General features: G+C 45.2%; 1 protein-coding gene across 1 annotated transcript in view; it reads left to right on the top strand.

Moving 5' to 3' along the window:
* Positions 1–26,482, top strand: part of srgap2 (SLIT-ROBO Rho GTPase activating protein 2) — a 240,868-nt gene that overhangs the window by 187,063 nt on the left and 27,323 nt on the right. The window contains exons 11-18 of the mRNA XM_078420528.1: positions 4,990–5,017; positions 6,118–6,148; positions 9,198–9,258; positions 10,830–10,907; positions 12,533–12,667; positions 19,409–19,514; positions 21,608–21,832; positions 23,545–23,624. Of these exons, the coding sequence (XP_078276654.1) occupies positions 4,990–5,017; positions 6,118–6,148; positions 9,198–9,258; positions 10,830–10,907; positions 12,533–12,667; positions 19,409–19,514; positions 21,608–21,832; positions 23,545–23,624 (744 nt within the window). The remainder of the gene's footprint in view (positions 1–4,989; positions 5,018–6,117; positions 6,149–9,197; positions 9,259–10,829; positions 10,908–12,532; positions 12,668–19,408; positions 19,515–21,607; positions 21,833–23,544; positions 23,625–26,482) is intronic.

Here is a 26,482-nt window from a genome sequence, read left to right on the forward strand (position 1 = left end):
GTCAGGCAGCGTCTCTGGAGAGATGGAATGGGTGACGTTTCGAGTCGAGACCCTTCTTCAGATTGATGTCAGGGGATGGGGCCTCTCTATGTCCCCCAGAGATGCTGCCTGACCCGCTGAGTTACTCCAGCACTTTGTGTTCCCCACAAGATTCCAGCATCTGCATTTCCGTGTCTCTCTTTATTCTCACACCTGAGTCTAGTGGGTGAACCCAGTGTCCATCGTGGTTCTGAACATTGGAGACCGTACATTCCTAATTAGTGGTCTGTGGGGCAGGTCCTTGTGCAATAAAGTCACTGAGTCAGTGCGTCTGCCACGTGCCAAGGTCCACTCGGGACTGCACCACATTGGCCAACAGAACTAACATTTATGTTAAAAAACAAAAGTGCTGGAGTAACTCAACGGGTCAGGCAGTATGTTCACAAGTCTATATAAGAAAATAACTGCAGATGCTGGTACAAATCGAAGGTATTTATTCACAAAATGCATGAGTAACTCAGCAGGTCAGGCAGCATCTCGGGAGAGAAGGAATGGGTGACGTTTCGGGTCGAGACCCTTCTTCAGACTGATTCTAGTGCTGCCTGACCTGCTGAGTTACTCCAGCATTTTGTGAATAAATGTTCACAAGTCTGGTGGACCTCTGGATCGACAGCCTTCCACCCCCACCCACACCCTCACCCCCACCAAGCCGGACAATGCCTACTCAGCCCTGTGCAAACTCCTCATCAGGGCAGCAACGTTCCATTCCTCGCGGCTCTCATCGCCGGTACATCCCCACATGGGACGGAGAGTGTGACGCATGCTACCACGCATTCCTGTACGCTGAACCTGGCGAAGAGCCTGCCTCCAAGGCTGCGGAACTGACAAACTGCCTCGACAAGAAGCGCAGAGAGCAGTGGGAAGAGACAGTCCAAAGAATCGGCTTCACACACTCCAGTAGGGTGGCGTGGAAGACCTTCAATCGCCTCACCGGTCGAAGTACCCGCCCAAAGCATTGCCCTGTCACGGCCAACTCCATCGCCCACCAGTTCCTGGCCAATGGCCACTCCAAAGACGCGGACAAGAACCATACTCATTCTGTCAAACAGGAATCCACTAATCTTTGGGAAGCTCCAGGCACTGATGGGCAGCTGTCAGCACCCTTTTCCTCTGCAGAACTTTTTTCTGTCATCTTTCAACTGAAATGTGGAAAAGCCCAGGGTCCTGATAACATCCCCCTAGAATCCCTGAAACATTGCGGTCCTAAATGCCTGGCCTAGCTCCGTGAGGTTTACTCCTCTTGCCTCATTAGTCAGTCCATTCCGAAGATCTGGTGGAAAGCCACCGTCATTGCGCTACCAAAACCAAACAAGCCTGCGGACGACCCAAGGAACTATCAGCCCATCTCACTCCTCTGTGTCCCGTACAAGCTCCGGGAATGGCTTCTCCTGGCCCGGTTCCATCCAATCGTTGGCCCTCAACTACCCGCTGAACAAGCCGGATTGGACGCTGCACCACCCACCAAATAGTCAAGCTGTCCAATGACATCGAAGACAGTTTGGAAAAGGGTGACGAGGCGGGCATCACCCTGGTGGGCCTCACCGCCTCCTTTGATACAGTGTGGCACCAGGGCCTGATCTTGAAGCTCCTCCACACCATCCCTGACCGTCATTCAGTGCGGTTCCTTGCCAACATCCTTACCAACCGCAGTTTTGTACTCAAGACCAGTGACGGACAATCTAGCCGACTGCGACGCCTAAGAAACGGAGTCCCCCAAGGCTCGGTACTGGCCCCCATGCTCTTCAACCTCTATATCAGCGATCTGCCACGCACAACCTCGCGCCAGTATGGATACGCAGATGACTTGGCCCTACTGCACTCGGACAGGAGCTGGTCAAATGTTGAGGATGTGCTCTCGGCGGATATGGAACTTGTCGCGGGCTACCTTAAGACCTGGAGACTAAAACTGAGTGTGGCAAAAACCACCACAATGGCCTTTCACCTGAACAACAAGGAAGCTCAACGCCAGCTAACCGTCACCCTCAATGGGTCACCCCTACCCTACAACCCATTTCCTACATACCTCGGGGTGAAACTAGATCGGCAGCTGACCTACAAGCAACACCTTGAAGCTCTCCGTGCTAAAGTCTCGGCACGGAACAACCTCTTGCGTTGCTTGGCCGGATCGTCATGGGGCACCAGGACATCTACTCTTCGAACCACTGTCCTCCGCCCCCTGGTGGAGAGGTAGACCTCACGGCCCTCGGCAACAGCACATTGCACTGGCTACAGCGCCCGGAGGCCGTTACATAACTTCTGCTGCCTCAAACACAAGAAGAAGAAGGCAGCATGTGTGGAGGGAATGCACAGGTGATATTTCAGGTCGGGACCCTTCTTCAGAGTGAAGAAAGGATCTAGAGTCATAGAGCGATCCAGTGTGGAAACAGGCCCTTCGGCCCAACTCGCCTGCACCGGCCAACAATGTCCCAGCTACCCTAGTCCCACTTGCCTGCGCTTGGTCCATAACCCTCCAAACCTGTCCTATCCATGTACCTGTCCAACTGTTTCTTAAACGATGGGATAGTCCCAGCCTTAACTACTTCCTCTGGCAGCTAGTTCCATACACCCACCACCCTCTGTGTGAAAAGGTTACCCCTCGGATTCTGTATAAAACCGCCGCCTACCATTGCCCCCATAATTAACTGTCCCGCTGAGTTACTCCAGCGCTTTTGTTTTGCTCAAGATTCCAGCATCTGCGGTTCCTTGTGTCCAACATTCCCGTCATATTTTCTTTCCAGAAATAGAACTGGGAAGTAAAAAGTCAGGAACACAATGTGAGGAGGAGCAAGGGGTGAACAATCTGTTGCGAGAGTCCAGCTGTGAGTCACACACCTGCCATCTGCTGAGATGGTGCTAAGCTTCTGGTGTGATCCCAGATTTTTCCACCCTGGTTGCATCTGATCCGGTTGATCCTGCTGAGCTCAATGCATCTCCATCTGCCGACACTGACCAATCGGTCGGGACATATGCAGCAAGATGCTTGACAAACAAGTTCCTTACTTGCCCCACTTTTGTCCTTCCATTTTAGCTTTTCAGTGTCTGCAGTTTATTGTGGATGTAAAGTTTAACTCAAGTTGAGTCGAATTTATTGCCGTGGCCACTGGGAGAGTGAGGTGCAGGAACATTGGAGATTTTGCTTGCAGTAACAGTATCACAGGCACATGGACTCAGACAAAACTGAGGTGAGAAGGAACTCTTTCACCCAGAGAGTTGTGCATTTGTGGAATTCTCTGCCACAGAAGGCAGTGGAGGCCAATTCACTGGATGAATTAAAAAGAGAGTTAGATAGAGATCTAGGGGCTAGTGGAATCAAGGGATATGGGGAGAAGGCAGGCACGGGTTACTGATTGTGGATGATCAGCCATGATCACAATGATTGGCAGTGCTGGCTCAAAGGGCCAAATGGCCTCCTCCTGCACCTATTTTCTATGTTTCTATGCAACACACAAAACCGTAAATTATATTTTCCACCATGCATAAGGTGGTGAGTGTTTGGCATGGCTAAGCGGGAAACATTTAGGTAAATTGAGTCAACACTTGTGAGAAATTCATGTGTGTCAGTTTCTGGGCCCAGTCTAATGGTCAACTGCAGATTACAGTCTTGCTTTGTTCGGTTTTGCATTGATTGCTCTCAAAGGTTGATTGTACCTTCCCCAAAACCCCCAGTCTCACCCAAACAGGCCTTTCAGTATACCAAAGGTAGACACAAAATGCTGGAGTAACTCAGAGACTGGAGACACTTCTCGACCTGAAACGTCACCCATTGTTACGGGGATGTCCGCTGCTGGACATGGGGGGCAGGGTGTGGTGGAGAGAGACGCCCCTCCAAATAAGGGATATGTATGTAAATGTATGTAAATGTCTAAGTAAATGCCTGTATTGAATATGTAACCTCCAGAAATGTCGGATGGGTTTGTTTAAAAATGATGTTTTGTAAATGATATTTATTACTAGAATAAAGTATTTTTTGATAAAAAAAAACAAAAAACAAACCCATTCCTTCTCTCCAGAGATGCTGCCTGAGTTACTCCAGCATTTTGTGTCTACCTTTGATTTAAACCAGCATCTGCAGTTTTTTTCCTTTCCGTATACTATATCCATGCTGGCCATCAAGTACCCATCCATACTGAGTCATGTGTAGGTACTGCTCCATAGTCTAATATGACTTGGTGATTGAAAGGTTCATCCAGAGATTTTTTAAATGTGGTGAGGGTACTTGTTTCCACCACTTTCTCAGCCACTGCATTCCAGATTACAACCACTCCTTGAGTGAGAAACGATCTCCTCAGATCCTCTCTAATCTTCCTGCTCCTCATTTCAAACTTCTATCCTCTGATTGTGGGCACCTCTGTCTGAAGAAGGGTCTCAACCTGAAACGTCACCCTTTCCTCCTCCCCAGGGATGCTGCCTGAGCCGCTGAGTTACTCCAGCATTTTGTGCCGAACCTCTGTTATGAAGATGTTTCTCATTATGCACTCTCTCTATGACCTTTATAACTTTGTAGTGTAGGAAAATAACTGTAGATGCTGGTACAAATCGAAGGTATTTATTCACAAAATGCTGGAGTAACTCAGCAGGTCAGGTAGCATCTCAGGAGAGAAGGAATGGGTGACGTTTCGGGTCGAGACCCTTATTCAGACTTATAACTTTGTATACCTCTCTCAGGTCCCTCTTAACCTCCTCTGCTCAAAAGAAAAACCCCATCCCATCTAATCTCTCACCATTACTGAAATGTTCCATCTCAGGCAAAATCTTGATAAAGCTCCTGGTAAATGTGTCTTCAAGTAGTTCCACAAAGAAACGGAAAATTTTCCATTTCTATGGGGATCTCAGGGACTTTAAACAAGAGATTCAACAGTGTGAACAAGCTCACCGGCTTGTTAGTAATTTACAACATTTTTCAATGTGTTACTAATATTTTCTTTTTCTTTTCTCGTTCATCAACTTTAGGCCAGAGGGCAGGCTATTCCATTGCCAGGTGGGTGCAGTTGTTATCCTGTCCGGTTTCTGAATTTCCTCGCGTTCATGCTGTTTTCATCTTTCCGTGCTGCCAAGTTGACATCTGTTTTGGTTAATGAGTGAGAATTGAATGCTTTAACACTGCCTTTCAACTGAGAAGATCCACAGAGAGCAGTGGAGGCCAATTCACTGGATGAATTTAAAAGAGAGTTAAATAGAGCTCTGGGGGCTAGCGGAATCAAGGGATATGGAGAGAAGGCAGGCACAGGTTACTGATTGTGGATGATCAGCAGCCACAGCCAGACATAAAAACAGCTTTTTTTTCACGAGTAGTAGTCCTACTCAATAACCAAAGTCTGTAGTCTCTTTTTTGCTCTGGTTTATTTTCACCCACATGTTTAGACCATAATGTTGTATCCTTATTGTTTTGATGTGTTCATGCTTTATTCTTAATTGTTAACTGTATGTTTGTGTTGTCATTTGTGAGCGGAGCACCAAGGCCCATTCCTAGTATATGCACATACTTGGCCAATACACTTCATTCATTCAGCCATGATCACCATGGGCCCAGAAACTGACACACCTTCATTCATTCAGCCATGATCACAATGAATGGTGGTGCTGGCTTGAAGGGCCAAATGGCCTCCTCCTGCACCTGTTTTCTATGTTTCTATCCTTTCTACACAATTCGTAAGGGATTGGACAGGCTAGATGCAGGAAAAATGTTCCCCATGTTGGAGGAGTCCAGAACCAGCAGTCACAGTTTAAGAATAAGGGATAGGCCATTTAGGACTGAGATGAGGAAACTCACCCAGAGAGTTGTGAATCTGTGGAATTTTCTGCCACAGAAGGCAGCAGAGGCCAATTCACTGGATGTTTTCAAGAGAGAGTTAGATTTAGCTCTTAGGGCTAACGGAATCAAGGGATATGGGGAGAAAGCAGGAACGGGGTACTGATTTTGGATGATCAGCCATGATCATGTTGAATGGCGGTGCTGTCTCGAAAGGCCAAATTGTCTACTCCTGCACCCATGTTTCTTTGTTTCTATATGGCTCCAAGTTAACATTTACCTTGCAGTGTTTAATGTTTATTTTCTTTCTCTCACCATATCCCGTACAGTGGCCATCAGAACTCCAATGTGAAAAAACAGGTAATGTCACGCCAGCGACTCTCCATTCTGTTTAAACTGTTGTCAGTAATTGTGGCTTTGGAAGGATACGGCTTCCGGAAGCTTCTGGACCTGGCATTTGGGAAATCTATTGCACGATCTCCTTTACCCACGAGAAAACTATTTTGTAATAAAGGCGTTCCTTCCTTTCCACTTCCTCTGCAGTTTATACCCAGCTACCATCAAACAATCAGCTATCTTTATTGCAGGCAAATGGATAAAATGTAAACTGAGCCATCTTGATAATGACTACTGATAAAACACTCAGACATGCAATTCAGAATGATGAACAAGAATTAAAGGCCATAATTTAGTAACGGGGGTGGCTCCTTGAAGTCAGGACAACTGTCGTGAAGGAAGAATTCTGCTTCAGTCAGAGTCGTGCACTGGATAAACAGTCCATAAGTGAACGAGCCCAAGTTGAGAGAAGGAATGTAATGTATTGTCCTCAATACAGAATGGGTGGAGAGGGAAATGGAAGACTGAGTATGGAAAAGGATTTGGAGCAAAGGATGCTGTTGGTAAGAAAGTTTCAGTAAGAGGATCGACTGCAAAGGTATTTAAAGAGAGACAAGAAATAATAGTCGTAGAATCGTACAGCACGGAAAAAGGAGCTTAGACCTAACTTGCCCACACAGAGCAACATGTCCCATCTACACTAGTGCCACCTGCCTGCGGATATGGTCCACTTCCTTCTAAACCTTTCCTATCCATGTACCTGTCCAAATCTTGTCAAACGTTGTGATAGTACCTGCCTCAACTATCTCCTCGGCAGTTCGCTCCATATCCCTACCACCCTTTGGAAAAAATCTTTATTAAATCTACATATTAAATCTTACCTCAACTTAAGCCAATATCCTCTGTTTTTTGAGTCCCCCGATCTGGGTAAAGCATTGTACATTTAGCCTATCTTATACCTCTATGAGCTCATCCTCTTGCACTCCAATGAATAAAGTCCCAGTCTGCTCAACCTGGCCTGACAGCTCAGGCCCTTGACTACTGGCAACAGCCTCATTAATCTCTTCTCACCTTTTCCAGCTTAGCAACATCTTTCATATAACTGGGTATCCAAAGCTGAACACAACACACCAATGTCTTGTACAACTGTGACATGTCCTCCCAACATCTACGTGTGGGAAGGAACTGCAGGTGCTGGTTTACACGGAAAAAGGGTCTCGGCCCTAAACGTTACCTATTCATAACTTCATAAGTGATAAGAGCAGAATTAGGCTGATCTATCCCTCCTAACCCCAATTTTCCTGCCTTCTCCCCATAACGCCTGCACCTGTATTAATCAAGAATCTATATCTCTTCCTTAAAAATATCCATTGACGCCCTCCACAGCCTTCTGTGGCAATGAATTCCACAGATTCACCACCCTCTGTCTAAAGAAAGTCCTCCTCATCTCCTTCCTAAAATCTCCTTTAATTCTGTGGCTGTGGCCTCTGGTCCCAGACTCTCCCACTAGTGGAAACATCCTCTCCACATCCACTCCATCCAGGCCTTTTCCTATTCGGTAAGTTTCAAAGAGTTCGCCTCATCCTTCTAAACTCCAGCGAGTACAGGCCCAGTGCTGTCAAACATTATTCCTTTTCTCCAGAAATGCTGCTTGACCCGTTGAGTTACTCCAGCATTTTTGTATCTATCTGCCAACTTCTATACTCAATACTCTGACTGATGAAGGCCAATGAGCCAAAAGCTGCCTTGACCTCCTTAGCTACCTGTGATTCCACTTTCAAGGAACTATGTACCTGCACTGCTAGATCCCTTTGCTCTATAACACCCCCCAGAGCCCTGCCATTCACTGTGTAGGTCCTGCCTTGGTTTGACTTCCCAAAATATTTCATACCTCGCACTTATCTGTATTAAATGCCATCAACCTTTCCTTAGCTCACTTGCCCAACGATCAAGATCCTGCTGCAATATTTGACAACCATCTTCACTATACAATACCAACCACTTTAGTGTCATCAGCAAACTTAGTTAATCATGCCTTGTACATTCTCATCCAAATCATTGATATAGATGACAAACAGCAATGGGCAGAGCACCGAACCCCGAGGTACACCACTAGTCACAGGCCTCCTTTCCAAGAAGCAACCTTCCACCATCACCCTCTGCTTCCTTCCATGAAGCCAATTTTCTATCCAGTCAGCTACCTCTCCTTGCATCCCACACAACCTAACCTTCCAGAGCAGCCTACCATGCATGGGGTATGGGAAGAAAGCAGGAACGGGGTACTGATTGAGAATGATCAGCCATGATCACATTGAATGGCGGTGCTGGCTCGAAGGGCCGAATGGCCTACTCCTGCACCTATTGTCTATTGTCTATGCAGAACTTTGCCAAATGCCTTGCTAAGATCCATATATAAGAAAATAACTGCAGATGCTGGTACAAATCGAAGGTACAGACTGAAGAAGGGTCTCGACCCGAAACGTCACCCATTCCTTCTCTCCCGAGATGCTGCCTGACCTGCTGAGTTACTCCAGCATTTTGTGAATAAAGATCCATATATACATCTACAGTTCTGCCCTCATCAACCTTTGTAGTGATATCTTCAAAAAACTCAATCAGATTTGGACGGCGAGAAGTTAGATAGTCAAGGAGTAGAAATAGTAAGCAAATTAGACATTTGTTTTTCTCGTGTATTTTCTCCTAAAATCCTTGATGGGCCAGGCAGTGTCTCTCGCTTTCTGCAGCCTCCCTTGTTGTTGGGTATTTGCGTTACTAAACCAGGCCACGATGCATCCAGTCAATATATTCTCTACCAGACACCTGTAGAAATGCGACACAGTATTCGCCGATTTGCAACGTGTCCTTGATCTTCTACGGATGAAAAGGCATTAATGAGTTTTCTTTGTGATTTCACCAGTGCGCTGGGACAGATTGCCAGAGATATGCATGCTCAGGAACTTGAAGCTCTTGACTCCTGTTGAGTTGCGAAGGGATTAAGAGATCTGCAGAGTTCACGATGGTCTTCTGTGGGATTGATCTGTCCATGCTGAGATTTTCTTTCGTTTATTTCTAGGGTGCAAGCCACATCATTCCCCTGGTGGTGGAGAGTTGTATCCGTTTTATCAGCAGGCACGGTATGTGGAGGGCCGAAACATGGGACGGTTACCAATGGACAAATAACACACAATGCCCACGTTAATTTTGACAGCTCTTCTGTGGAGCACTTTGTTAATCTCACTTTCCTGCGCGCTGCATTTAGCCCAGTAAATTTCACAATCAAAATACGTCATTCATAGGACATAGAAAGGTGCACCACCAGAACGGGCTATTCGGCCCACAATATCTGTGCTGAACGTGATGCTAGCACCATCCCTTATCTGCCTGCACATAATCCATATCGCTCCATTACCTGCATATACACATGCCTATCCAAAAGCCTTTTAAGTACCATTAATATTTCTGCTTCAACCACTACCCACGGCAGTGTATTCCAAACTCTCACCACTATCTGTGTAAAAACAATGTGCCCCACACATCTCTTTTAAACGTTGTCCCTGTCGCTGTAAACCTGTGCACACCGTTGATTTGCCATCTTGGATAAAAAGATTCTGACAGTCAGAGCATAATGGAGTCTTACAGCACAGAAAGAGGCCCTACTGCCCAACTTGCCTTCGCTGATCAAGGTGCCCCATTCTACACTAGTCTCACCTGCCTGCACTGGCTCCCATCCCTCTGAGACTTTCCTATCCATGTACCTGTGCAAATACCTTTTAAATTTTGGTGTAGTTTCCATCTCCTCTGGCAGCTCATTCCATATACCCACCACCCCATGTGTGAAAAAGTTGCCCCTCAGATTCTGATTAAATCTTTCCCTTCTCACCCTAAATCAATGTCCTCTTCTTCTCGGTTGCCCTATTCTGAGTAAAAGACTCTGTGCGTCCACCCTTGATCCATGATCTTACACACCTCCAAAAGATCACCACTCATCCTCCGACACTCCAAGCAATACAGTCGTAGCCTGCCCAACCTCTCCCTATAACTCCCTATGCCAAATAGACAATAGGTGCAGGAGGAGGCCATTCGGCCCTTCAAGCCAGCACCACCATTCAATGTGATCATTGCTGATCATTCTCGATCAGTACCCCGTTCCTGCCTTCTCCCCATACCCCCTGACTCCGCTATCCTTAAGAGCTATATCTAGCTCTCTCTTGAATGCATTCAGAGAATTGGCCTTCACTGCCTTCTGAGGCAGTGAATTCCACAGATTTACAACTCTCTGACTGAAAAAGTTTTTTCTCATCTCCCTTCTAAATGGCCTACCCCTTATTCTTAAACTGTGGTCCTTGGTTCTGGACTCCCCCAACATTGAGAACATGTTTCCTGCCCCTAACGTGTCCAACCCCTTAATAATCTTATATGTTTCGATAATCTTGGCATTATCCTCGTAAATGCTTCCAGCTTAACATCTTTCCTATAGTATAGTGCCCAAAACTGAACACAATACCAGCTCCTTGTACAGCTCCCAACCTCTATACCCAATACTCGTGGAATATACAAAACAATCAGTTTCCCTGGGTTCAATCTGGGTAAGAGTATGAAGGTGGTAATTTGCAGGAAATCCCTTCACTCTTTGGTGGGGAAGGTAGTGGTGGAGTTGTTGGTGGCTGCAAGTTCATGTACATTTGTTTTTTTATTTTTCTCAAAGGGCTGGAGCATGAGGGAATCTTCCGCGTATCAGGATCACAAATTGAAGTTATTGACATCAAAAAAGCCTTTGAAAGAGGTTGGTACCAGAACTAATTATTTATTTGCATCACCACACATGGTATTTCTGATGATTTTTCTCAGCAGTGTTCGGTTGAGGAGTGACAATCATGACTATGATCCATGTATTCTCCGACTCATTGCTTCTGTGGGAAATTAAGCTCTGTCTGATAATGGGATGGCTCTATAATCTGTATTACTCTATAGTCTGCAGAACCAAGGTGATGGGCATGTTGATGAGAGAGTCTTTGATCGCTCTGCTGTGGCGTTCTTCTGTCCTGTTTTGGTCTGCACTGAGGGCATATTAGACATTGAAACAGTGAAGATGAATCTTTAACAAAGTGGCACAATGTGCCACAGGCCCACAATGTGCTGCACAAAGCAATCCTGATGTCAAGAGTCTGTGAAGACCCAGTGGCGCAGTGGTAGAGTTGCCACCCTGCAGCACCAGCGACCCGGGTTCAATCCTGACCACGGGTGCTGTCTGTACAGAGTTTATGTATTCTCCCTGTGACCGCGTGGGTTTTTCTCCGGGTGCCCCGGTTTTCTCCCACACTCCGAAGACATGCAGGTTTGTAAGTTAATTGGTTTCTGTAAATTGTTCCGAGTGCGTAGAACTGGTGTACTGGTGATTATTGGTTGGTATGGGCTCGGTGGGCCAAATGGCCTGTTTCCATTCTGTATCTCTGAAAGCTAAAACTAGTCAAGAGCCAAGAGTGTTTTATTGTTATACTAGACCAAGTGGGCCCGTTGTGCCCAAACCTCTCCTGCATTGATGCAGCACCATGTCCTGCCCCTCTCTCCTCAACCCCCCCTCCCCTCTCCCTTCTCCCCCACTCCCCCCTCCTTCCCTCCCCTCCTTTTAAACTTCAAAATGTGAATAACTTTAAAAATATAAGACCGATTTCAATAAAACTACTTGCATTATCACTAAATTGACAATGGTGAGTAAGGTGGGCCTAAAATTGTCACGCTATCGTGTACCGTTTTGGCTGAAGTTCAGTCACAAACAAGATAACAAACGAGAGTTTTAGTATATAGATGTCCCAAATAGAACAGTGAAGTTCTTACTTGCAGCAGCACCACAGAATATGTAAACATAGTATACCATAACCAATACAAAAAACAAGATAAGAAAGTTCAGTGTGTGTACATATACACATATATACACACACATATAGAAAACAAACAAACAGTAACAGTGCAGAAAGACAACACCAATGCCCCCCAGTCTATGTAGTTCAGAGCTTATTTGGAGGTTGTAGTGTTTAATTGCCTGATGGCTGTAGGGAAGAACTAAAAACTGATGCAATTACTACTCAAGACAGGGTGGCATTTGGTGGAGAACAGTGGACATGGTCTACTTACCTATTCAATCCCCTCCACTCTCGGCCCTGTTTTTGAGATTGCAATGGCCCAATGTATCACGTCTCACATCGATAACAAGCCACTTGTGCCATATGGTCGGTTATGAATATCAATGGATAGAAAATATAGCAAAATTGCAGTTTTGCATTTGGATGGGAACACAAGGTATGATGGTGCCCTGGCCACCTTTAACTGTCTATATGCCTCACACAGATTGGTTTAAAGGGGAATGAGTACCTTTTCTAATTTTAATCCATTGTGTTGTTTTGTACAAAGGTGAGGACCCTTTGGCAGGAGATCAGAATGACCATGACATGGACTCGATAGCAGGAGTGCTGAAACTGTATTTCAGAGGCCTGAACAGCCCACTCTTCCCCAAAGAAATTTTTCATGACTTAATGTCCTGTGTCAGTAAGTTGACTTTTTTGTTGGTCATGGATTTTGATTTTCTATCTGCAAGACACGTACGATTTCTTTGTTGATTACAATCCCTGATGTTTTAAGAGTTGGATTATAATCTGACGGGAAGGATTAAAGAGAGAAGCCGATTGAAGGGGGGACTTGGAACTGAACCAGAGAAGAGTTTGCCAAAATGGACAAAGTGGAACTTTCTGTAGAAGAGTTAACAGCTTCATCACTTTGCATCAAAGTTGCGAGGCTAATGCTGACCTGGCAATGGTCACCTATTGATCTGCCCTCCTGAGTCACAGCTTGATGCCACTCAGGGCTGTTTGTATTTTAAGGGGCCATGTAATTAGTATAAGATTTATTTTTAAAAAGGCATAAATTTACTGCAACTTTATTTCTGGGTCAGTAATTATTGACATCTAAGCCTATTCCTTGGAAAGGGGTCGGGAAGATTTATTAGAAAGTATGGAGCTCCATTGACTCCATTTCACCCAGAGAGTTGTGAGTCTGTGGAATTCTCTGCCAATTCACTGGATGTTTTCAAGAGAGAGTTAGATTTAGCTCTTAGGGCTAACAGAATCAAGGGATATGGGGAGAAAACAGGAATTTGGATGATCAGTCATGATCATATTGAATGGTGGTGCTGGCTCAAAGGGCCGAATGGCCTACTCTTGCACCTATTTTCTATGTTTCTATTGGCAAAAGGTCCAGTAACCAGAGATTGCAGAGATGGAAGAGAGTTCAGAATTGTCTTTCTTTTAGACGTGTTGAGATGTGATCTGCATTGCAGTGTCCACACAGTGTTGGAAGCAGAATCAACAGTAACTTTCAAAAGTAACTTGAATGGGGGAGGGGGGTTATTTCAATTGCTTTTCAAATAGTCAGCATTGGCCAGTCCATCTGAAGATCCTATATTTCTTAGGATTTAGTTCTCCCACTCAGCAGTTATCTTGTTTTTAAACATGGCATTGTTGTTTGCCCCAAAAGATATGAAAAAAAAACAAAGATAGTCGGGGGATAGACACATGAAGCTGGATAAACCCAGCAGGACAGGCAGCATCTCTGGAGAGAAGGAATGGGTGGCGGGGATCAGGGAAGGTGAGACTGGGTGAGCAGGTGGATCCTCAGCCACAGCCATGCTATGAGGCCTGTGCTCAGTGTCAGATTTTCTCTGTGTGTTTGAAGATAAAAGGCAGAGGCCTAGCAGCTGGGCTTGTGATTCCACCACCTCCCACGTTCATGCAGGAGCTCTCAGTGACAGGGGTCAGTGACTGATTGATCTTTCGAGGCATCTGGGAACTGAGGGGGTGATTGTGATGGAGGTTCAGGGCACTGGCCCCCTGTGCTGGAACAGTAGATAATTCCCTTAAATTGGAACTTTCTACAGTCTGGTCCATTGTTCTAATAATCCCGAGGTTCGATGTCCTAGTGTCCATGAATACCACAAGTTTGTGTCACACAGGAATTTTTTTTAATAACTTTTGAGACATTAAGGAAGGCAAGGGACCCTTTCAACACTCCAATCCATTATAAATTGTGAAGAGAAATGTGCATTTTTCTGTCAGTTTTTGTTAAATCCTTGTTATTCCCCACAGTGTTCTCTGCCTCGATCTCATTCTCTGTTCTTACACTCTATATTTTTCCCTTTTCTGTTCACCACACTTTGCAAGACTTTCTTCTCTATTCTCTTTGCAGTTCATTCTCGATATTTGCTTCACTCTCTCTTCTGTCTCACTCATTTGTTTTCTCTTTCTCTTTCTCTGTCTCCCTGCAATCTTCAGTTCTACAAGCCGTTGGGATCTCTGCCAAGGATTAAGCTCTGGCGTTTACTCATTAAACCCCTCTGCCATTTTTTTTCCTTTTAGCCAATGCTGCTTACAAAAGACCACTTTAACAAGTTTTTATTCATCCTCCCAGGAATCTCCTTCTGTTTCCGGAGATAGTTGCTACATTATTAGTGCAATAAAAATGAACCAGTTTTTGTGACACCCCTCTTTTCCTCTCTTTTTCCCCTTTTTCACACTTCACGTTTTCTCTCTCTCTCACACGCATGCACATATGCACACACACCTGCTTCCTACCTCAATTTCCTGCTCCTTTACCTTCCTTTAGAGGTGTTCAGTTTAATTCATTGTCACGTGTAACGAGGTACAGTGAAAAGCTTTTTTTACGTGCTATCTAGACAGCAGAAAGACAACACATGATGACAATCGATCCATTTACTGTGTATAGATACATAATAAGGGAATAGTGTATTCCCTTATCATGAAAGGGTTCAGAAAAGATTTACGAGGATGTTGCCAGGACTAGAGGGTGTGAGCTATAGGGAGACGTTGAGTAGGCTGGGTCTCTATTCCATGGAGCGCAGGAGGATGAGGGGAGATCTTAAAGAGGTAGACAGAATCATGAGAGGAATAGATCGGGTAGATGCACAGTCTTTTACCCAGAGTAGGGGAATCGAGGAGCAGAGGACATAGGTTCAAGGTGAAGGAGAAAAAATTAAATAGGAATCCAAGGGGTAACCTTTTCACACAGAGGGTGGTGGGTGTAAGGAACAAGCTGCCAAGAGGAGGTAGTTGAGGCTGGGACTATCCCATCGTTTAAGAAACTGTTGAACAGGTACATGGATAGGACAGGTTTGGAGGGATATGGACCAAGTGCAGGCAGGTGGGACTAGGATAGCTGGGACATTGTTGGCCGGTGTGGGCAAGTTGGGCCGAAGGGCCTGTTTCCACACTGTATGACTTGATGACTCCAATAACATTTCGTGCAAGGTAAAGCCAGCAAAGTCAAAGTATACTTTGAGAAAGTATCCTCAAAGTATACTTAGCCTTCCACAAACCCTCACCTCTCCCCCTCTGTTGCCCCCACTCTGTCTCATTCTTTTCCTCAAACAAAATACAATCTGCTGATGGAACTCAATGGCTCAGACAGCATCTGTGAGGGAGGTAGTCAGTCAACACTTTGGGACTGGAGAGGAATGACGGAGACCTGAGGAAAGGTCTCGCTCGGCCTGAATCGTTGACTCAGGAGACAGCTCTTTGCCTCCCTCAGCAGACAGTTCTTTGTACAAGGACAAGAATGAGCCTGCAGCCTCTTTTATCTTCAGTTTTGGCTCCTCATTTATTTTAAGTTCCATAATTCTTACTTCTTTTCCTGAACTTCGAATTAGTTACAGATTAAGTGGTGCAATTTAATTTTCTGGTTGTGTTCATTCTGCACTCCAAACCACAGTTGAAACAAATTGATTTTTTAAAAAAAAGATTCAATTAAGTGAAAAAAAGAGTCCTGTTGAGTTCTGTGTGGGTTTTATTTCCACTGATCGCTCTCTTCAGGCATTTTGTCTGACTATCAAAGTGTCTTTGAAGTAACAGCAGCACCAGAGGGTGTTCAGAATGAGTTTGAGTTTGGCATCCACCCAGACTGCTACACACCACTATACCGTAAGCAGGATATGAAGGTCCGTGTGTACCGCGTGACAAACTCAAGCCCCATTGAGTTCAGCCTCTGACCCCACTGCCTCTTCTGATAGTTACTGCTAATTACATAGAAACATAGAAAATAGGTGCAGGAGTAGGCCATTTGGCCCTTCGAGCCTGCACCGCCATTCAATATGATCATGGCTGATCATCCAACTCAGTATCCCGTACCTGCCTTCTCTCCATACCCCCTGATCCTTTTAGCCACAAGGGCCACATCTAACTCCCTCTTAAATATAGCCAGTGAACTGGCCTCAACTACCTTCTGTGGTAGAGAATTCCACAGATTCACCACTCTCTGTGTGAAAAAAAACATTCTCATCTCGGTCCTAAAAGACTTCCCCCTTATCCTTAAACTGTGACCCCCTTGTTCTGGACTTCCCCAACATCGGGAACAATCTTCCTGCATCTAGCCTGTCCAACTCCTTAAGACAGTTACAGTCCACCTGCAATGATTGTCCACAAGAGCAAGATACAAGATCTGTGCAATCCAGTGACTAGCGGAGTTCCGCAGGGGTCGGTGCTGGGGCCGCGACTCTTCACGTTGTTAATGGTTTGGACGAGGGGATTGAAGGCTTTGTGGCCAAGTTTGCGGATGATACGAAATTAGGCGGAGGGGCAGGTAGTGTAGAGAAAGCAGGGACTCTGCAGAAAGACATGGACAGGTTGGGAGAGTGGGCAGAGAAGTGGCAGATGGAATATCGTGCAGCAAAGTGTGGAATCATGCATGAAGGTAGTAGGAATAAAGGCGTGGAGTGGGGAGAGAATCCAGAAATCGGAGGTGCAAAGAGACTCGGGAGTGCTGGTGCAGGATTCCCAAAAAGTTAATCTGCAAGTCGAATCGGTAGTATGAAAGGTAGCATTTATTTCGAGAGGGCTGGAATACAAAAACTGGGATGTATTGCTGAGGCTCTATAAGGCGCTGGTCAGGCCACATTTGGAATATTGTGAGCAATGTCAGGCACCATATCTGAAGAAGGATGTGCTGGCTCTGGAGAGGGTACAGAGGAGGTTTACAAGAATGATCCCAGGAATGAGTGGGTTAACATATGATGAGCATTTGACGGCACTGGGCCTGTACTCGCTGGAGTTTAGAACAATGAGGGGGAAATTCATTTAAACTTACCGATTACTGAAAGGCTTGGGTAGAGTGGATGTGGAGAGGATGTTTCCACTAGTGGGAGAGTCTAGGACTAGAGGTCATAGCCTCAGAATTAAAGGATATTCCTTTAGGAAGGAGATGAGGAGGAATTTATTTCGTCAAAGGGTGGTGAATCTGTGGAATTCTTTGCCACTGAAGGCTGTAGAGGCCAAGTCAATGGATATCTTTAACATTCTTGATTAGTACAAGTGTCAGGGGTTATGGGGAGAAGGCAGGAGTATGGGGTTAGGAGGGGGAGATAGATCAACCATGATTGAATGGCTGAGTAGACTTGATGGGTCGAGTGGCCTAATTCTCCTATCACTTTTGACCGTATGAATCTGAAATGTGTGCAAAGAAACAGATAAAGCAGCATACTGTGCCTCATCTAACACAACCATATTATCTGCCATATGTCATTCTACTAAATGGTGGTTTTGTGCACAGTAAAGTTAGTGTCACACCATTCTGATAGGTAAGGCCTCAGGTCCCAGAGTGTGCCTCAAGCCAACAACCTTCAGAGAAGGACATGAGGTAATTATATTAGTCAGAACTAAAGTGGCTTGAGAGAGATTGATGCAAATTACTGACAAATTGAAGAAAGGGCAAGAGTGACCATGAGGATTGAGGTAAGTGAAACGACGGTTAAATGTGAGAAATAATTCCTTTGGCACGTCACTCCCTTGGTCATGAGAGTGCTGGAAGAACTCAGCGGGTCAGGCAGCACCTGTATTGTGAGTGGAGAGACAACGTTTTGGGTCAGGACTCTTATTCAGACGGAAGCTCCTTCTTCAGATCAGTCTGAAGAAGAGACTCAACTCAAAATGCACCCATCCATTCCCTCCACGGATGCTGCCTGACCCAGCACAATCTTTTTTGCTCAAGAGCAAATGGGAATTCTTGATGCTGGTAAAGTACTGATGTAATAAAGTAATAAATGTAATAAAGCAATAAATAAACAAATAGATAAATGGATAGATAAATGGATAAATAAATAAATAAAGTGGTAAAGTCTTAAATGTATTGAATTGAAATTATGTAAGAGAAGAAATCAGATGTGGTAAATTAATTTGTGATTGTTGAAAATTAAATTAGTTCTGGAAATTGTTTAAGCCTTTGGGGAGAAGGCAGGCACAGGTTACTGATTGTGGATGACCAGCCATAATCATAATGAATGGCGGTGCTGGCTCGAAGGGCCGAATGGCCTCCTCCTGCACCTATTTTCTATGTTTCTATGTTTGTGTGATGAGCACACAGAAAGCAAAGTTATCCCCTGGTGCCTCCCTGAGTTCAAGGGTGGGGACTTAGCAATTTCTTAACTAGGTTTGGGTGGTTGCAGCTGTTGCTGTAGAATTCAAACAATGCAGGTCAAACGTTGTGCATTAGATTGAGATTTGTGGGTCCTTTAGAGATGAGGAATGAACCGGATCCTAGGAATAAACCTATTATTATCCCGAAACATGGTCTGACACCTGACTGGGTCTGAGCCGATTCCTTTTATCTATAATTTTCACAAAATGCTGGAGTAACTCAGCAGATCAGTCAGCATCTCAGGAGAGAAGGGGACCCTTCTTCAGTCTGAAGAAAGGTCTCGACCCGAAACATCACCCATTCCTTCTCTCCTGAGATGCTGCCTGACCTGCTGAGTTACTCCAGCATTTTGTGAAATAAATACCTTCGATTTGTACCAGCATCTGCAGTTATTTTCTTACATTACCTTTTATCTATAATGTTTCCATTATTTACAATCATGTCCATTGGGCACACAGTTTGATTTTTCTATCCTAGTTGCCTCATTGCGCTAGACAGTTCCGTTCATTGCAGTTAGTAGGGAAAATCAGCAGGCAAGGTTCCTTGCGTCTGAGCACTATTCCAATGACACGAACACAACAGTGCATGCATGTACATAGTTTCGGCTCCTGCTCAAAATGCTGCCCTCTGTGTGCAAGTAGCCGATTATCATTTGCGGTCTGCGCTCCGACGTGCAAGGCCACGAGATGCCCTTTATTAGATGGACCAGAATGTAGGATGCATGAGATGAGGAGCATCTTCAAGTTGAATTAACTGTGAACCATTGAGCATAACCTGCATTTCTAAAACATATTTTGTTTCTGCTCTTTATAGCTATTGAAAACCTTGATGAGCGAGCTCTTCAAATACGCAAAGTCCTCCTGACTTTGTCAAAATCCACCATCATCATGATGCGCTATCTCTTTGGTTTCCTCAGTCAGTAAGTATTAATGTGCATGTCAATCGCATGTGTCAGAGGGTGTCTTCTGCCGTTAGATTCCTCCTCAGTGCCTGCAGTTGTTAACTTGTGGAATAAGCCTATTATGGGCAGCACGGTGATGCATTGGTAGAGCTGTTGCCTTACAGCACCAGAGACCCGGGTTCGATCCTGATTACGGGTGCTACCTGTACAGGGTTTGTACATTCTCCCTGTGACTGCGTGGGTTTCCTCCAGGTGCACCGGTTTCCACCCGCATTCCAAAGAGGTGAGGTTTGTAGGTTAATTGGCTTCTGTAAATTGTGCATAGTTGTGTAGGCGAGAACTAGTGTACAGGTGATCGCTGGTTGGTGAGGACTCGGTGGATCAAAGAGCGTGTTTCCGCACTGTATCTTTAAACTAAATTAAACTATACAAGAAAGAGTTTGTGTAGGAAGGAAATGCAGATGCTTGTTTAAACGGAAGATAGTCACAAAAAGCTGGAGTAACTCAGCGGGTCAGACAACATCTCTGGGGGAAAGGAATAGGTGATGTTTTGGGTCGAGACCCTTTTTGTGTCTATCTTCTATACAAGAGTTTCTTAGTTCCCTCGCCTTTGAATGATTATTTTCTCTCAGTAGTTTGGTATCTTTCATGACCCTGGAGGAATGTGGCAGCAAGTGGCCTCTGCTCTGCAGTGTGTTACTTGGAATGGATGCTCCTACTGCATCTGTTATCCTTGAACTTTCAAGTGGTAGAAGCCACATTTGTTAGAGGCTGTTGAAGAGGCTTGTTTCTGTTCCTGCAGTGCACTTTGTAGGAGATATACATTGTAAGCACTGTGCACTAGTGATTTTGCGGATTTCAATCAAACATATCGTCAAATTCCTTGAGTGTTGTTGGAGCTGCACTCATCCAGTCAGGTCAGCCACAAGTTCTCCAGCCAAACATTCCTCCTTCAACATATACCTCGAGAAGGTCAGTAAATCAGCCATCCCTTCCAGTTCCAGTATTTTACAGGGCAGTGTAAAGGTTAACTCAATGTTAGCTTTTCTGCAGCCATCTTAGTGTTGTCTGGAATGAAAATGTTTTCCATTGCCTAGCAAATTACTCGCACAAAGAAAAATCCTTTTAAAAAACGGATTAAATTGTTACCATGTGTTTTCTGCTCACAGCCACTCACGGTGAGGCCAGATGTACTGTGCACATGCAATGGGTAGCCAAGCTCACTGGATAACCAAACCAGATGCAGCTGCACCATATTGATAGTCACAGCCCTGACTCAGTACATGTTCCTGTGAGCTCCTGAACGCCTGGTCGTTGTCGCCAGAGAGAATTACGGTTGTATTGCCCCTCGATAGACAATAGACAATAGACAATAGGTGCAGGAGGAGGTCATTCGGCCCTTCGAGCCAGCACCACCATTCAATGTGATCATGGCTGATCATTCTCAATCAGTACCCCGTTCCTGCCTTCTTCCCATACCCCCTGACTCCGCTATCCTTAAGAGCTCTATCTAGTTCTCTCTTGAATGCATTCAGAGAATTGGCCTCCACTGCCTTCTGAGGCAGAGAATTCCACAGATTCACAACTCTCTGACTGAAAAAGTTTTTCCTCATCTCAGTTCTAAATGGCCTACCCCTTATTCTTAAACTGTGGCCCCTTGTTCTGGACTCCCCCAACATTGGGAACATGTTTCCTGCTTCTAACGTGTTCAACCCCTTAATAATCTTATACGTTTCGATAAGATCTCCTCTCCAGTGTATGAACAGTGCTTTGTAAATCAAATTAGACATTGAATGGGTGACATTTCAGGTTGAGGCCCTTCAGACTGAAGAAGGGTTTCGACCTGAAATGTCACCCATTCCTTCTCTCCAGAGATGCTGCTTGTCCCGCTGAGTTACTCCAGCATTGGTGTCTATCTTTGGTGTAAAGCAGCATCTGCATATATACAGTAAATCAAATTGTTGTGCTTCCTGGCTTTCCATTTTTGTGTGGTAAAAGTTGGAGTACATCTAGATAGACGCCATTTTCTTTAATGTTCAGCATTGATATTGTTTGCATAATTAGATTTTAAAGAGAGCAACCAATTTCCATTTCTCTTTGTTTGTGTGAAGCTTGTCTCAGTTCAGTGAGGACAACATGATGGACCCGTACAACCTGGCCATCTGCTTTGGGCCCACACTAATGTCCGTGCCCGAGGGCCACGACCAGGTGTCCTGCCAGTCCCATGTGAATGAACTCATGAAGTCCATCATTCTGCACCATGACACTATCTTCCCAGGAGAAAAGGAGCTGGAAGGGCCTGTGTACAACAAGGGCTTGACGGTAGAAGAATACTGGTGAGTCTTTACCTAATCTGAGGTGGATAGTAGATCAGGACTGCTCTCTGATTGCGGTATCAGGCAACTGAAGCGTCCTACAGCAACCAGAGAACATTTCTGGACTACTGCCTACCTCATCGTGGACCCTCAGACTATCTTTGATCGGACTTTACTGGCTTTACCTTGCACCAAACGTTATTCCCTTACCATGTGTCTAAATTGCCAATGGCTCGATTGTAATCATGTATCGGCTTCCCACTGGCTGGCTAGCACGCAACATAAGCTTTCCACGGTACAACTGTGTATGTGACAACAGACTAAACTGAGAACTGAGGACAATGCCTATTCGTGGTCTGAAAGGTTGGAAAATGCCTTTGCTTGAAGTCCTTGGGTGTTATGGAAAGAAAGAAGGCAAACAAAGCAAAGGAGGCACTAAACTAACTGGATCAGCGTGACACTCCCCACTATTCTCCCACCCCTCACCGTTTGGCCAGGTACATGGATATAGACCAAACACAGGCAAATAAGACCAGTGCAGATGGGGCATCTCGGTCGACGTGGGCACGATGGGTTGAAGGACATGTTTCCATGCTGTGGGACTCTATGGCTATTTCTACTTCCCTATGGAGTTCAAAGAAACAATGACAAATGCCAGAATTGTCCTCTCTGCCAGTGCAGAGTGCGTTTGGGTGGAATTTCCAAGCCCTTTCCAATATCAATAGGACACAGCACAGTGGTGCAGCGGCAGAGTTGCTGCCTTACAGCACTTACAGCGCCAGAGACCCAGGTTTGATCCCGACTACAGGTGCTGTCTATACAAAGTTTGTACGTTCTCCCCGTGGGTTTTCTCTGAGATCTTCGGTTTCCTCCCACACTCCAAAGACGTACAGGTTTGTAGGTTAATTGCCTTGGTATAACTAAATTGTCCAAAGTGTGTATAGGATAGTGTTAATGTGCGGGGATCGCTGGTCGGCGCGGACTTAGTGGGCTGAAGGGCCTGTTTCCGCGCTGTATCTCGAAACTAAATTAAACTATCCCACTACCATTGAGTAACGAGTGCATGAGTGAGACCACCGATGAAATATCAGCCCCCTGCCCTACAAGAATGATGTTGGGTGGGTTTCAGGTATAAAAATAATCTCAGACCTCGTGCCATCAAGAAGCTGATTGCTAAAGCAAGGCCATGTTCAGATTAACATTCAGATGCTGTGATGCTCTTGTTGCCACAGGGCATAATCAACCAGATACTGGGGAATGTTGCTTAGCTGGCAGAATGTCCACAGCGGGACATAAGGACCAGATGAGAACACTGCTGAATATATGCTCCTGTCAGGAAACTTCTGTGCTTGAAGAAGCTGGACAATTCCCTCCACAAGTTCAGTATCCTTTCAAACTATAGCTTCCGCTCCAATTAACTTGATCTTACGCACATCCTGGTCTCCTGAAAAAACATATCTTGTGTTCTGACTACCTAGGTCCCTACAGGTTCCCACCAGCTTCCACGTGCCATTAGATTTCTGCTCCCATTCTGTTTCAGGCAGTCAGAATAAGCAGATATTGGGAAAGAGTCAATGAAGGGTTACTTAAGATTGTTTAGGCCTGTGCATCCCTGACTGCCTTGCTGATCTACAAGATCACCTACATATTTATCATCCTACCATTAAGCTCAAGGTCTTTGATACAAGCATGCACACTTCCTGCATTCATTACAAGATGCCTTTGCTTTTCAGTGAGAGCCCTCACGGGGACCCTGCATCTGCTGCGGATGTCGTGCAGGATGTTGGGACAGAAGCGCACACCAGCGAGGATGGTAGGTGGTTGGCTTTTCTCTTTATTTGTGGATTTACAATGGGAGGGAGGGAGGGGGAGAGAGGGAGGGAGGGAGGGAGGGAGGGAGGGAGGGAGGGAGGGAGAGAGAGAGAGAGAGAGAGAGAGAGAGAGAGAGAGAGAGAGAGAGAGAGAGAGAGAGAGAGAGAGAGAGAGAGAGAGAGAGAGAGAGAGAGAGAGAGAGAGTATTGAGCATGCAATTGCAGGAGGTGGCATGTTGGTGCACAAGGAAGTGGGCTGCTAAAGGTTTTGACACGTGTGGATATGGAGTGCAGATAGGTCCTCTGTTACTCATCCAAAATAAACCACCTCTAACAAAGCTGCACTACCTTAGCACAGATTTTGTGCTCGTCCATGGATTATGGGTTTAAAGCTGAAATCTTCTACCTCAAGGTCAAATCTTCACCACACGGATTTGTTTGGACTGGAGATGACATACACCACCATCCTCTCAATGACACCTAAAAATAAACAATAAATACCATACCTTTGATGCCCACACCTGTGAAAGTGCTTGTCTGAAACTGGGCACAGGTGGAAAATGGTGCATTTTGTTCATTCCAACAGGAGTTACATAAATAAAACAATAGATAATAGGTGCAGGAGTAGGCCATTCGGCCCTTCGAGCCAGCACCGCCATTCAATGTGATCATGGCTGATCATTCTCAATCAGTACCCCGTTCCTGCCTTCTCCCCATACCCCCTGACTCCGCTATCCTTAAGAGCTCTATCCAGCTCTCTCTTGAATGCATCCAGAGAATTGGCCTCCACGGCCTTCTGAGGCAGAGAGTTCCACAGACAGCGTTGGTTCTAGTCCTTGCCCTATCAAACGTTGGTTTGGAGATGATGATTCAGAAAGGATGCATGCATCAGAGTGCATGAATATTTAGTAGTCACTGTTGGTGCTGCCGAACTGTATCGGGGGCTTGGGGAGCACAGCACGGGTTTTTGGGTGCTTTCCTCACACATCTTCTTACCCTTCTTCACATATGTAGAGTCTTTGGCCATTCCCACCTTTGGGAATACTCTTCCTAAAACCATCTTTACAGATACTCTCTACTGGACCATATCTTCCAGCCATGCTTTCTGTCCTCGGCCTCCTCCATTGTCAGAGTGAGGCTAATTGCAAATTGGAGGAACAGCAACTCATATTTTGCTTGGGCAGCTTACAGCCCAGTGGTATCAGTTTTGATTTCTCTAACTTCAAGTAACTCCGGCATTCCCTCTCTCTCCATCCCTCCCCCACCCAAGTCGCACCAGATTCCCATTCTCACCGAGCAAACAGTTACAATGGCCTGTTTCCTTTATCATCGTTACTTTTTTTTATATCTTTCTTCCATTTGTTCTATATCTCACTACATCACTGGCTCTATCTCTTGTTTCCGATTACCCTGACTAGTCTGAAGAAGGGTCTCAACCTGAAACGCCACCCATTCCTTCTCTCCAGAGATGCTGCCTGTCCCGCTGAGTTACTCCAGCATTTTGTGTCTATCTTTGGTTTAAACCAGCATCTGCAGTTCCTTCCTATACATACTTTGAATCATCTGTGTCAATATGTCTGATCAACGCCAGTCCTTGCCCTATTAAATGAGTTACAGTGTGTTCTGCAGTAAAGATCATGAGTAAATTGAATTCACAAAATGCTGGAGTAACTCAGCAGGTCAGGCAGCATCTCAGGAGAGAAGGAATGGGTGACGTTTCGGGTCGAGACCCTTCTTCACACACAAAGGTCTCGACCCGAAACATCACCCATTTATTCTCTCCTGAGATGCTGCCTGACCTGCTGAGTTACTCCAGCATTTTGTGAATAAATACCTTCGATTTGTACCAGCATCTGCAGTTATTTTCTTACACCATGAGTAAATTGAAGATGTGGTAAACAAAGTATAATATTAAATGTTACAGATAATTTAAATTGGTCGTGTTACTTTGAGACAAGTGAGACTGCTATAGTTAGATCGTGTGAAGTCCAGTATTTCCAGGAACCTGTCTACAGAAAGGCTTACTGTCTTCTTCTTTCGTATGTCAACTACAACAATCAAAAGTGCCAATTGGTGCTTCAGAGTACTGTAGTTGACGCTTTGCTGCAAATGTTGCCAGTTCTGTAGAACTGCCCAGGGTGGATGACGAAGACATGAAGCAGCTTCCACCCCAAAGGCTTACCTCACAGATAGTCAAGGGGTATGCCATTTAGAACTGAGATGAGGAAAAACTTTTCAGTCAGAGAGTTGTGAATCTGTGGAATTCTCTGCCTCAGAAGGCAGTGGAGGCCAATTCTCTGAATGCATTCAAGAGAGAGCTAGATAGAGCTCTTAAGGATAGTGGAGTCAGGGGGTATGGGGAGAAGGCAGGAACGGGATACTGATTGAGAATGATCAGCCATGATCACATTGAATGGCGGTGCTGGCTCGAAGGGCCGAATGGCCTCCTCCTGCACCTATTGTCTATTGTCTATTGTTTGGCCAAGAACACAGGTTGTCAACCAGAATTCTCAATTCATGATGAGATTAATCAAACCGTGTAAACAGGACAGCTTCACTGCTGTGTGAATGTTTGAGAACGCTGCCCATCTGCTTCGATAGTATTTATAAATGTAGATAGTACATTTATAAATGTGAATAGATAGTGAATTCCTGGCAATATAAAGTGTACAATATTGCCCATATGAAATGCGGTTGATGATTCTATTATATTATGCCACCTGCTTTACCCAAATGTTCCAGAGCAGTATACTATCACTGATCCATTCTAGAGTTAACATTGAGTCCCATTTACATGAGTTTAGTTGTGTTGTTTACTATTGCCACATGTACCAAGGTACCGTGAAAAGGTTTTGTGTGC

This window comes from Rhinoraja longicauda, chromosome 24 (genome assembly GCF_053455715.1).
Source record: "Rhinoraja longicauda isolate Sanriku21f chromosome 24, sRhiLon1.1, whole genome shotgun sequence".
NCBI lineage: Eukaryota > Metazoa > Chordata > Chondrichthyes > Rajiformes > Arhynchobatidae > Rhinoraja > Rhinoraja longicauda.